The sequence below is a fragment of the Odocoileus virginianus genome, chromosome 9, assembly GCF_023699985.2.
Source record: "Odocoileus virginianus isolate 20LAN1187 ecotype Illinois chromosome 9, Ovbor_1.2, whole genome shotgun sequence".
Lineage (NCBI taxonomy): Eukaryota > Metazoa > Chordata > Mammalia > Artiodactyla > Cervidae > Odocoileus > Odocoileus virginianus.
Window position 1 is genome coordinate 27,148,909 of NC_069682.1, and position 13,201 is coordinate 27,162,109.

The window sequence follows — 13,201 nt, forward strand, 5'->3', positions numbered from 1 at the left end:
CATTTGTAAAACTTGCCAAAAATTGTTCCCATTCAACAACAGCATGAAAAGTTCTCCTATAAAAACTGGACCCTTTAGGAAAATTGAGTCTCTAAGGATAGGATTTTGAAACAGAAGTGGATCTGAGCTGTATATGGCTACAATATAGCTAAAGTGATGGTATTATTTTCTAAACTTTCTCTTTTTTTTTTTTTTTTTTGTTGTTGTTGGGGGGAGGGGGTGGCTACAAACACAAAGGGCTTAACAATTTTTAGGAATGGACTGATAGTACAAGAGTGTTTTTTGAGTTGCTAGGCAACATCAGGAAACAAATGTCCATGTTCTGAGATCACTCAGCATTCGGTCTCCCCGTGGGCAGTGTATGTGTTCCACGGCCAGACTCCGTTCCACTTGGGCAACAGGGTTGGAACATCCCCACTGTGATGCTGATAGTCTGGAGCAGCCAAAAGACACCAATCTGTGTCTCCAAAGCAGGTCACAGTTTGCTGGCCACCTGGCAGCTGAGGTCTCCGGCCTAAGTTTTTGCTGGACTGGCATCATTAATCCAGATTAAGTTTAAGTCCTACACTTTTAACGGTTCTTTTCTGTTACTTCACTTCAATTAGCTTTCTCTGCAGGTGAATTATCTTTTTCTTCCCCCACTATATATCTAAGGGAAGTCTGATTCACTGGTATGGGAAATTTTTTAAAAACTGAAGTACACATGTGCACATTACATCTCAGAACACAGGGACTCTTTTCCTGAGAATTATTTCTTTGTTTCTAAGAGATCACCTTCATTGTGAGAAGACCCATTTCAGATGATCTTTCTGAAGGATATACTGACATTGTACTTCAGCAGGTAAGTTTGCTTCTTTCTTTGCTTAATTCCCTTAACTATTGAGTCTGGTCTTTTTGGAATAAAAAATTATAAAGATGATATGCATGGTTCTAAAGTTAACATCACAGATGTAAATACATACTTAACTTTTAGAAACATCAATTCCTTTCTTTTGTTCTAACTTTTGCCCACACAATGCCCTATGGCTCATTCTTGTCATTCAGTCACTACACCTGTCTGGCAATTTGTCACCTGCTATGTAAGATGCATGGCTCATGGTATATACAGAATACAGTAATACTATTTTCATTTTCTTAAAGTGACAAACAGAATATAGTGTTTTAAGAACTCCCATCCCTTTCTCCCCTTGAAAAACAATGAAATGTAACAAAATCCTAGATCTGTACTTTAAATCAAGCTCCGTTGTCAGGGATAGGCTGGCCATGACTTACCTAAAAGGGCTAGTTCGATAAGCAACAGCATCAACAGTAAAGCTCACCATCTATGCAGAGATGAACCCACTACTGGCCAATTATGAGCAAGTATCGCTGAATGCCTGATACGTATGCGCCATACGTGAAAAGAAGCTGGTTCAGTAACCAGCATTTCTATAGCAACGCACACTGCTCTGCAGGCTATGTTCTGGGAAGGCAGTTAAAACTGGATTCTGCAATGTAGCTTCACTTGGAATCTGCTTTGATTTTTGTCACCTCATTAGAATGAGAGTATTCAAACCAAGTAACCCAAGTTATTATGAAACAGCAGCAACTTATCATAGAGAGAATCTTAAATCATGATTTCTCAGCCACACAAGGTCAGTTGGTCACTTTCAATTCAAACCACTGACCTGGTTTGCTTATTCATAAGTGACCGTTCCCCAAGGCATCGAATCAGATTGCAGGCTGACCACCTGGGACATGGGGCAGCCATCTGCTGTCCCAGTTTCGGGCTAAAGAGAGGAAATGCTGTAAAAATGAGCCGGCACACCATCTTTTACTGTCCTAAAAGCCTTGGCTAAGATGCATTCACCATGACCGACAAAACTGCATTTGCCCTACTGGGGAAGAAAAGCAGCTTCTTTCAAAGGTAAAACTGGCCCCTGAACATTCCTGATGAGGTCACTTTATCCCATCCCCTCAGACACACTTGCATACTCAAGCCCCAGGTCCTGGCACTATACTGCTTTGCAAAAGAGACAGCATCATCAGAAGATCATGAGTTTAAGAAATCTGCTAATTCGTCAAAGGAAAAGACTTACACTCGCTGAACAGAGGCCCTACCTTGTACCGCAAATCAAATGACATTTTAACACGGCAGCTGCAGCAAAATCGGCACTGCCAGGAAATGCGGCAGAAGTTTTGACTCTAATGCATGCAAGTCAGGCTTTTTAAAAAAAAATCTTTTTTCCTGAGAGTCCACACCACTATAAGCCAATTCATATTGCTGTAACATTTTAAACAAAATCCAACTTTACTTCTGTTCTAAGAGACTATTACTCTATTAGGTCACCCTTGGATGAACATGTGGGTTAAAATATGGAGATGATAATTTTCTTAATGGGAAATTCTTTGCCAGTTCCAAAACAAAACCAACCAACCAACCAACCAACCAACCAACCAAACAACCCCCGCAAAAAAAAAAAAAAACCCCAGCAGTCACTCAAGAAAAAGAAAACTGTGAAAAACAGTAGCACAAAATCTAATCCACTCTAATGGTATTGGGAAGGGGGTATCTCTAATATATGCTGGAGAGCATGTGGAGAAAAGGGAACCTTCCCACACTGTTGGTGGAAATGTAAGTTGGTGCAGCCACTATAGAGAACAGTATGGAGGTTCCTTAAAAAACTAAAAATAGAGCTACCACATGATCCAGCATTCCTACTCCTAGACATATATCCAGAGAAAATCGTAATTTGAAAAAATATATGGATCCCAATGTTATTCACAATAGCCAAGATTTGGAAGCAACCTAGATGCCCAACAACAGATGAATGGATAAAGAAGATGTAGTTCAAATATACAACAGAATATTATTTGGCCATAAAAAAGAATGAAATAATTCCATTTGAAGCAACATGGAAGGACCTAGAGATTATCATACTAAGGCCAAGTAAGTGAGACAAGGACAAATTATATTATATCACTTATATGTGGAATCTAAAAAAAAAAGAAAAAGAAAGTAGGTACCTCTATGTTTCTCTCATGAGTAAACTTTCAGTTATCCAGCAGTCAGAAATGGAAGTAACTGAATTAGCATTAAAGTGTATATTGCTCTATAACCAAGGTGCTATTACTAAGCATCAGCTGCCATTCGGAGTAAAGTGCTGGAAGGCTGCCTGGATAACAGGAAGTACAGACTGACTGAATCAGGCACCTTGTTTGGCCCTGCAGATGGAGAATACACTTGCATTTTAATAATAAGTGGTAAGAGCTCCCCTGTGGAACGCATCTTAGATCAGGGGTCACAAACTTTTTCTCTAACAGTCCAGATAGCAAATACTTTTTCACTTTGTGGGAACAACTCGTTGGTGCAGGAGAAGCTCTCACAGACCACACATGAACAAATAGGCATGGCTGTGTTCTCATGTCTTACTCCACTTGGGCTGCTGTAACAAAATTAACTGGATGGCTTATGAACAACAGAAACGCGCGTCTTCATTCTGGAGGATGCCAAGTCCAAGATCAAGGTGCTGGCTGATTCAGTGTCTGGTGAGAGCTGGTTTCATTGGTTTACAGATGGTGCCTTCTCATTGTGTCCTCACATGCTGTGTCCTCACATGTGGAAGACTCAAGGGAGCCCTCTTCATAAAGGGGCCCCTTTCATAAGGTGACTAATCCCATTCATGGGGGCTGCACCCTCATGACCTCATGACCTCCAAAGGCCCTACCTGGCTAATACCATCATCACTTTGGGCATTAGGATTCTAACATATGAATTTGGGGAGAACACAAACATTCAGTCCATAGCACTCAATAGAATTTTATTCAGGGATGCTTAGATTTCATATAATTTTCATGTGTCATTAGATACTCCTCTTTTGATTCTTTCTTCAAGCATTTAAAAGTGTAAAAACCATTCAAAGCTTTCAGGCCATAGTTTGTTGACCCTTACTTAAGTGAGAAATTCTTAATGGATTCACAAGTTACTATTTCTGGCTGTTAAGCACCTTGAAATTGAAGTACTTTGATTTACCTAAAAAGTAGATCAATTAAAGTGTTAAAATGGTTTGAAATGATAATTGTATTTGAATTAATCATAAATAGTAGATAATTAGTAAATAGTGCTACATGCTTAAGATGTGTTCCTATTTTTTCCCCTGATCTTATAATACTCTTGGAACTTTTTATTTAACTGCAATAATTTAATTTCTACTTAAATAATGATATTATGAATTATATATAATAGTAGAAACATCCTTATGAAATATGTAGGCTTCTACTGAGCTTAGTACGGAGAAGGCAATGGCACCCCCACCCCCCACCCCCTGCCGACTCCAGTACTCTTGCCTGGAAAATCCCATGGACAAAGGAACAGTAGGCTGCAGTCCATGGGGTCACTAAGAGTTGGACAAGACTGAGCGACTTCACTTTCACTTCTCACTTTCATGAGCTGGAGAAGGAAATGGCAACCCACTCCAGTGTTCTTGCCTGGAGAATCCCAGGGACGGGGGAGCCTGGTGGGCTGCCGTCTATGTGCTCGCACAGAGTCGGACACGACTGAAGTGACTTAGCAGCAGCATTGAGCTTAGTAAGTTAAAGTTGAAACGTCCATCCAGTCTTAAAGACAAAGTTTTCAGAAAACTTGTTCTAGTTCATTTGATCATTTTTGAATGACTTTCCAAATGTTGCCTTTTCAAACAATCTGTTGGAGCCTGGAATTCGACAGTTTCAGTTTTCACTGTATATGCTAAGTTAAAAAGACCATTTCGGTGGAACTAGATCAACCATACAATGAAGATTCTCAATGACAAAAGGCTCAATGCCATCAAGATTATTTCCAGAGAGGAAGTAGAGAATTGGATAACTTACTTTTTAGAGGCTTCATGACAATGCACATTTCTTTGTTTTCACTGATTTCTACAGTGTATTAATTTCCTTTTGCTCCTGTAATAAACAACCACAAACTTAGGGGCTTAAAATGACACAAGTGGGTATTCTCTTATTTCTAGAGATCAGAAGCCTGAAATGGGTTTCACTGGGCTTAAGTCAGAGGATCAGTAGGGCTGGTTCTTTCTGGAGACTGAAGGAAGAATCCATTTCAGTGCCTTGTTTCCAGCTTCTCAGGGCTGTCTCTGTTCCTTGGCTTGTGGTCCCTTTCTCCATTTTCAAAGTGCATCCCTCCAATTTCTGCTTCCATCATTATGTCGACATCTCTGATTCTGATTCCTCCTGCATCTTGCGTATAGGACTGTTGTGATTACAGTGGATCCATGAGGATAATCCAGGAGAATTTCCCCATCTCAAGATTCTTAACTGAATCACATCGGCAAAGTCCCTGTACCATATAAAGTCATATTCACAGGATCCAGGGGTTAGGATGTGGAGCTTTTTGGGGGAGGGGGCAATTTTTCAGTCTACCACAGATATCAAAGAAAAAAAAATTTAAATAAGCTTTTGATATTTGTGATCTCTATACAAAATAAACTAATGAGAGCAAGGATGCTGCCTCTACAGACCTGTGTCATATTGTTATGATGAATCTGTGTATGACTCCCTAGTGAAAGCATCACTGTATTAGGAATACAGCCTTTTATACCCCAGCCTTATTTATCTATATTCAAATACATCCATTCAAAAATGAAGAGGCAGGAAGGAGCAGAAGAAGCATAGCAGCAGGGATAGATTGGAGAAAATGCAATACAACTGTCTCTCCAGACAACCACTCAAAGCATCATTCTTTAAACATATAGATAGAGATCTAAACATATATAGATAAAGATAGGTAGATATGTAAAGGTAAATTCTATGTATAGAATCATCTTTATTACCAATGTTATAATATCTTAAACTGCTCTGAATCTTAAAATATCTAAATGTTCCTCATCTGATTCATTCATTCAGCAAACATTTTAGCTGGGTGTCTTGAAAGTGCCAGGGACTATTCTGGATCATGAAGATTCAGAGATAAGGAAGACTCAGATGAGGACATGGACAATGACTGAGACACTGTAATGCCATGTTCTTAAAGACTTCTAGTGCCACTGCTAAATGGACAATATGCTTAGGAGGGACCAAATTACTGGTTGGAGGACGGAGAATATAATTTGAGAGGAGAGACTCTGCTCATGCAATCATGCAATGTGACAAGTGATGAGGGAGACGCAGCTACATCCAGGCAAGAGCAAACAATTTGGTGTGGGAACAAGGCAGGGTGTGCAGGAGACAGTGGCTGGAAGTGAGCTGGAGAGCTGGGCGGGGGCAGCTCTGAAGATATCTGTGTGCTGTGCTAATGAGCGTGGACAACCTCATGATGAGTAGCTCTGAGATGTTCTCACGTGGCAAAGCGTCTGTGGCTCTGACAGACAAGCCAAGTGGCAACCCAGAAGCCCTGGTAGAGGGAAGGAGAGTGGCAGACAGGCAGACAGCTGCAGGAACTGGCCAGAAAGGCAGAGTCTGTACCCAGGCAGAGGTTAACGGAGGAGATAAGAGGGTCGGTTGAAGAAATGCTGATCTGACATCAGCACGACCTTGCAAAGGACCAGACATGGCTGCCAGTGGTGCAGGGAGGTGAGGCAAAAGAATAAATGGAGTTGGGGAGAACATCCCTCTGGGTTCTCAATGCAGGGGGGCCTGGTTTGATCTCCTGGTCAGGGAGCTAGATCCCACATGCTGCAAAGAAGATTCTGCATGCTGCAACTAAGACTTGGAACAGCCAAATAAATAAAAACTAAATAAATAAATATTTTAAGAAAAGAATTAATGGGGGGTAACTCTGAGGTTTCTACTGGTAGATGGTACCCTTAACAAAGAGAGGAGACACAGAAATGAACAGGCGTAAAGGCAAAAGCGTGACTGTTTGTTATAGGCACATGAATCTGAGTTTCCTGTAGGATATCTAAAGACAGATGTCTAATAGACAGTCAGGAACACAGATCAGAGAGCAGACTTGGGTGCATGGGTGGCTGGGCGAGTATGAGAAGTTGGTGGATGCAGCCCCAGTGACTGCATATAAAGTGAATTAGGAGCTGGGCCCAGGGCAGAGCCCATATGGCAGGAAAGGAGGGCCCTAGGAGACACCGAGTCAGAGAGCCGGGGGAGGTGGGCCTTCCTGTCTAGAGAAAAGAAACCCTCTAATGCTTCAGAGACATGAATGGGATGAAGAGGTCACTTGATTCCATAATCAGGCAGCTGCTGCTGAGTATCACGACTGTGGTTTCAGGAGAATGGGAGACAGAAGTAGGATTGAAGTGAGTGAGAAGTGAGAGCAGCATGTGGACAACAATCCTTCAAGAAATCTGGGCTAACTAGGACTTCTCTGGTGGTCCAGTGGTTGAGAACCTGCCTTGCAATGCAGAGGATGCAAGTTCGGTCTCTGGTCAGGGAACTAGGATCCCAAATGCCGTGGAGAAACTACTGCGCCCGTGCCCCTAACTGCTGAGCCCATTCGCGGAAACCAGAGTCTGTGTGCCACAGTGAGAAATCCCACACAACACAAGAATACTTCATGATGTAACTAAGACCCAACACAGTCAAATATGTAAATAAATTAAAACTGAGCTAACAAGAATCTGGAAAAAAGTGGTCTAGATGTTATGGTTCGAGAAACCCTTCTGCAGAGTGGTAAAGAAATCCTTATCTTTGTTTATTGAATAAACTCTTAAGGTGTACTATGTACCAGGCACTGAACTACACTTCTTACAAATACTAACTCATTATTCCCTGGGGAGGTTAACTTAATGTGTCAACTGAAGTAGGTCACAGCACTCAAATATTTGATCAAGCATGCCTGGAGGTTGCTGTGAAGGTATTTTTAAGATGAAATTAACATTTAAGTCAGTAGATTTAAATCAATTGATTGAGTAGATTATGCTTCCTGTAGGTGGGCCTCATCTAATTAGTTGAAGGCCTTAAGAAAAAGGTGGACCTCCTCCAAGCAAGAGGAAATTCTGCCAGCATATGGCCTTTTGGACTCAAACTGCAACATTAGTGTTTCTCTGGGTCTCCAGTCTGCCAGCCCATCCTTCAGATTTTGAACTTGCCAGCCTCTTCAAGTGTATCAGCCAGTTTCATAAAAGAAATTTCTCTCCGTCACACAGACACACATACACACACCAGCACACACATAACATACCCACCCACCCACCCACATCCTATTGGTTCTGTTTCTCTAGAGTACTCTGACAAATAAACACACTCTCCATAACATTAGGTACTATTATTATTCCCATCTCACAGTTGAGAAAACTATGGCACAGAGAGGTTATGTAACTTGGCCAGGATCACACAGCCAATAGCGAGCAGAATTGAAATTCTAATCCATTGTGCCTCAGAGTCCTTGCTCTTAACCACACACCCTACTTTGGAGCACTGCCGTGACATGCTCCAGGGGACCAACCCAGGAGCCAACCTGGGGACCAACCTGGGTGGACAATGGTGAGAAGGAGAACATACAGGGACTAAGAGCCTCAGCCAAAATGCATACTGTGCAAGTGAGGAAACAGGACAGGTGATTGGCCTGAGGTGGGCCTCAGTTCCCAAAAGGCAGATCCAGGGCTTCAGGAGGCAAAACGCAAGCTTTCCCCTCTCCTACTTTCTCTCCCTGCTTCATCATCCACATCCTTTCCTCCCTTCAGAATTCCTATCTCCCTCAGGGGTTCCCTCAAATCGCTTTCTCATGGGAGCCCAGGACTCCTTACATCCTGACCAGGAACACGTGACCCAGCACCACATGTCCACGTGTCAGGATGATCCTTCTAACAATGTCAAGTTTGGTGCATCTGGTAAAGCCATGGAATTCAACACAAATAATTACGCAGTCTGTTAGTAATTGTTTGGAAAATGAAACAAAACCAACATAAAACAAACCACAACCCCTGCAAACTCCAGAAAGCCCAACAAGCATTTAATTCCAAATATAAATTCCTAGAACTAGAATTTGACTACTCAAAGAATTAGGTGTCTTTGAAAATACATTTGATACCAAAAATCTCCCAATAATTTGTATGTATGGCCTAACAATTTAAAACTCTGAATTACGTTATCTGAAAACTTGTCTTTTCAGGTTTTACTTTCATGGGATTGAGAAACCAATGGGGTATAAGGTCCAATGTGCTGTCAAAATCCTCAACACAAGCATGTACTCCTTCCTGTAATCTTACTACAAATGTCAACTGTAAAACTTTCTGGAGGAAAAGTGGTAACTACATATTAAAAGCATTAGAATTTTTTACTTTTTGAAGTCAGCAATTCTTCTTTTAAAATTTTATCCTAAGGAAATAATCATGGCCATATACAAAGATTTAACTTCAAAGACATTTATCCCAGCACTGGTAAGAATAGTAATGTTTTTTCTTAATCGTAGGAGATCGAGCAACTGAATTATGACATAAATACACAGGGGGATACTATGCAATATTAATATTGACATTGCAGAATAACTGTTGCTATGGAATAATAATGCCAGGGAAAGATGTTCATGATAACAAATGCTTTTTAAAGGCAAGTTATAGAACAGTACATAGCATATAATCCCCTTCATGTTAAATGTGTATTTTTGGAAGGCGGCCTCTAAGAGGGCCGATGATGCCTACACCTGCTGTTCATACACCTGCGTGGTGTTCTCTGTATTGGAATAGCACTGGGCTCTGTGACCACCAGCATATGGAAAGAAGGAAGAAGAGGCCACTTTGACCTCTGGTGACAAAAGACCTAAGTCACCTAATGGTGACTTTCATTTTGCTCTTTGCCCCTTTGTTTGTTGTTGTTATTGTTTAGTTGTTAAGTTGTGTCTGACTCTTTTGTGACCCCATGGGCTGCAGCTCATCAGGCTCCTCTGTCCATGGGATTTCCCAGGCAAGAATACTGGAGTGGGTTGCCATGCCCTTCTCCATATCTTCCTCACCCAGGGATCGAACCCATGCCTCCTGCACTGGCAGGTGGATTCTTTACCACTGAGCCGCTTGAAATCTTGCATGTCTTGTTGTCACTTTCTCTTGGGTCACGTGCTCCACAGCTCAGTGGGACCAACCTGTCAGGCTGTGAGTGGCCCTGTAGGGATGCCCACGTGGCAAGGCATTGAAGCCTCTGGCCACCAGCCAGTGAGGGACTGATGCCTGAAAGCACATTGGCAGCCCCTGCTGGATCTTGAGATGAGCTGGCTGACAGTCTGACTGCAACCTTGCTCAAGACCTGACTCAGAACCACCTGGCTCGGTTGTGCCTGGGTTCTTGACTCGGAGATCCTGACTCCCCGAAACGGTGACGTTCACTGTTGTTTAAAGCTGCTGAGTTTTAGGGCCGTCTGTTATGCCGCAAAAGATAACCAATATACACACGCATAGTGCAATGGCTGGAAGGAAATGCAGGCTCCTTTCCAAGATACTGTGGGTTCAGATCCAGGCCTACTGCACTATATTAAGCATCACAATAAAGAGAGTCACAAGAAATTTTGGTTTCCCAGTGTGTTAAAAGTTCTGTTACACTCTACTTTACTCAATTAAGTATGCAACAGCATTATGCCCCTCAAAGCTAATGTACCTATTTAAATTAAAAAATACTTTATTGTGAAAAATGCCTACCATCATCTGACAACACATGGTTGCAACAAATGTTCAATTTGTAAAAAATGCAGTATCTGCAAAGTGCAATAAAGCGAAGTCTGCTTGTAATCCAAAATATGATTAGTGGGTTTCTCTAGGTGATTTTTAGTTCCTTTTTTTGTATAATATTGGCAATGTTTTCTTCCTTTTTCAGAACACAGAAAAAAGAAAACCATAAGACCAAGAGAGATTATGGGATCTTCTAAAGAATTAAAGGATAAAAGATTAGGAGAGGCAATTCAAGTCTAATACCTTTAAAGATTCTTCTCAAGCAAATTAGCTTAAGTGTGAAAAAAAAAAAAAAGGTGTAAGCCTTACCCACCAGAAACCATGCAAAGTGCTGTGAGCAGCAGCATTCAATAACTTCAAGGAAAAGAGGCTAGCACAGGCTTCTTAAAAGGGAAATCGAACAGTAATGAAGTCGTCCACTAGCCGATTACTGGCACGGGAGTTTGCTTACCCAGTTTTTGGTCAAACCGCCACGCCGTGACGTAGGCATTGTGCCTCAGACTGCTCTGTGCGGCCAGGGGCACGGTGACGTAAATGGGGCCTTCCACCAGTACCGGGGTTCCATCGCTGCTGAGCAAGTGGACGCTGACGGCTGTGACGGGGGTTAGGTCGTACCTGGTGCTGTTTCCTGGAAGCAAGAGGCAGTCTCCATCACATGCACACACAGGACCCAGGTGGGGCTGCAGAAACTGTTTACAGAAAAATGTAACGGCTAACATCTACGAGGAGTGGGCCTCCTACAAACCAGGGACTGCATTCAGTATCTTACATGCACAATCCTCACCATGAAGTCCTAAAGTAGGTAAAATCCCCATTTTACACATAAACAAACTGAGGCTCAGAGATGGAAGTCATGGAAACAGGCGCATAGATAACATTAGTGTGTGGTAGGGCTGGGATCCAAGTTCAGGTCTGTCCATTCTAACCACTGTCCTGTGCTTCCATAAGGAGTTTCAAAAGGGAAGGGGGACTGTCTGTATTGGAAGGGAAGGTATGTGTGTGAAACCCTGAAATCAACTTCTCTACAAAGCGAGCCCTATACACATGTTAATTACTTGGCTGATCACCACAGTGGAACCAAATGTTTTAAATCAGAGACTGCTTTTAAAAAATTAAAAAAAAAAAAGAATGAATTTCTTCAAGGAGTACTTCAGAATATTAACTTCTACTAAAAGGACACTATTGAAAACTTGCACTTGAAATATTTATGAGTTATTTTGGTTGCCATTGTTATTTTGATCTGTTTAAAAGGAATTTAATATACCAATTATTCTACATTAGAGGCCTTTTCTCCAAGCCAATGGTTTAATGACTATCTACTTTACAGATAAATTGGGGAATGCTTATGAAAGTGGTATTATATTTATACACTTAAGGGATCCATTTGAGAAGAATTTTTCTCCAGTGAAATATAATATATCATACAAAATGTATTCGGTCATAATTTAAAATCTTCCCTTGAATACAATGAAAACACACTGACAGAAAAATTTAAGCTACATTAGAACATAATTTATATGATTTCTTATTTAAGCTCCTTATATACCTATCTACTTATCAATTAACTACCTGAGTTAATGCAAACCTCCAGTTAGGACTAAATGTAAACATTTAAATCTAGTGAATTTGAGAGTTTCAACAACCAGTGGTAGCTAACCTCTTTGCAGAGCAATTTCTATACAGCTAATGTTAGCACTACCTTTTATGATTCACATCCATCTCTGTTTACCAAGAAGAAAAAGTGATGGAAATGAGGATTTCGTCAAAAGGCCCACATCGGAAGCATAGATTCAAGTTCTGAAATCTTTTAACCTGACCACTTCATTGTAGGCTGAAGAGAACCAAAACCCAGAATTCACCATCTTTTTTGTCACAACATCCTGTGGACGGAGGCCCAAAGGCGACACAGAAGCAAAGCCAGATCTCTCTAGGCTCTGCTGAACTCTCCAGATGAGACAGGACTTAAAGAGAGATTACGTGACCTGACTTTATATAAGCAACTTACAGATAACGTTTTCAGTCAGGTAATGCTGCTTCTTTAAAAAAAAAAAAAAAATTAAAAAGTTTTTTTTTTTTTAATGTGGACCATTTTAAAAGTCTTTATTGAATTTGTTACAATATTGCTTCTGGTTTTTTTTTTAATTGCCTTTTTTTTTGTTTGGCTTTTTGGCCATGAGGCATGTGGGATCTTAGCTCCCCGATCAGGGATTGAACCCACACCCCCTGCACTGGAAGATGAAGTTTTAACCACTGGACCACCAGGGAAGTCCCCAAGGCTGCTTCTTTCATTAAAACGCCAGGCAGGAAGTCTACTCCTGGAAGCAGCAGGTAGAGTAGAAAAGTACTCCCCTCTCACCTTCTATCCTTTCCTTCCACTTAACACTGCCTTTTGATTCTTAAAAATGGCATCCCCGTTGTCCCCACTCATCCCCTTTTGAGTCTTCATTTCCTATAATCTTGCATATCCCTGGCCCAGGAAGCCTGAGTCCCAGTACCAGATCCGCCACCAACTAATTATGTGGCCTTCTGCAACTGACTTCACTCTTCTGGCGTCTGTTGCTCTGAGCTGCAAGACTAAGGAGGTTGGACTAGATGCTTTCTTATGAATTTGGAGAA

General features: G+C 41.4%; 1 protein-coding gene and 1 long non-coding RNA gene across 3 annotated transcripts in view; one reads left to right on the plus strand and one right to left on the minus strand.

Annotated features, from left to right (window-relative positions):
• Positions 1 to 13,201, minus strand: part of FAM171A1 (family with sequence similarity 171 member A1) — a 124,535-nt gene that overhangs the window by 17,894 nt on the left and 93,440 nt on the right. The window contains exon 5 of the mRNA XM_020881260.2: positions 11,037 to 11,213. Within this exon, the coding sequence (XP_020736919.2) occupies positions 11,037 to 11,213 (177 nt within the window). The remainder of the gene's footprint in view (positions 1 to 11,036; positions 11,214 to 13,201) is intronic.
• On the plus strand, positions 315 to 11,077 carry LOC139036594 (uncharacterized). Of its 2 annotated transcripts, XR_011489411.1 has the most exons (4): positions 320 to 617; positions 768 to 841; positions 9,041 to 9,175; positions 10,731 to 11,077. It is a non-coding gene; the product is annotated as an uncharacterized lncRNA (long non-coding RNA). The 2 variants fall into 2 exon arrangements; XR_011489412.1 differs by lacking the exon at positions 10,731 to 11,077 and having other exon boundaries at positions 315 to 617; positions 9,041 to 9,208.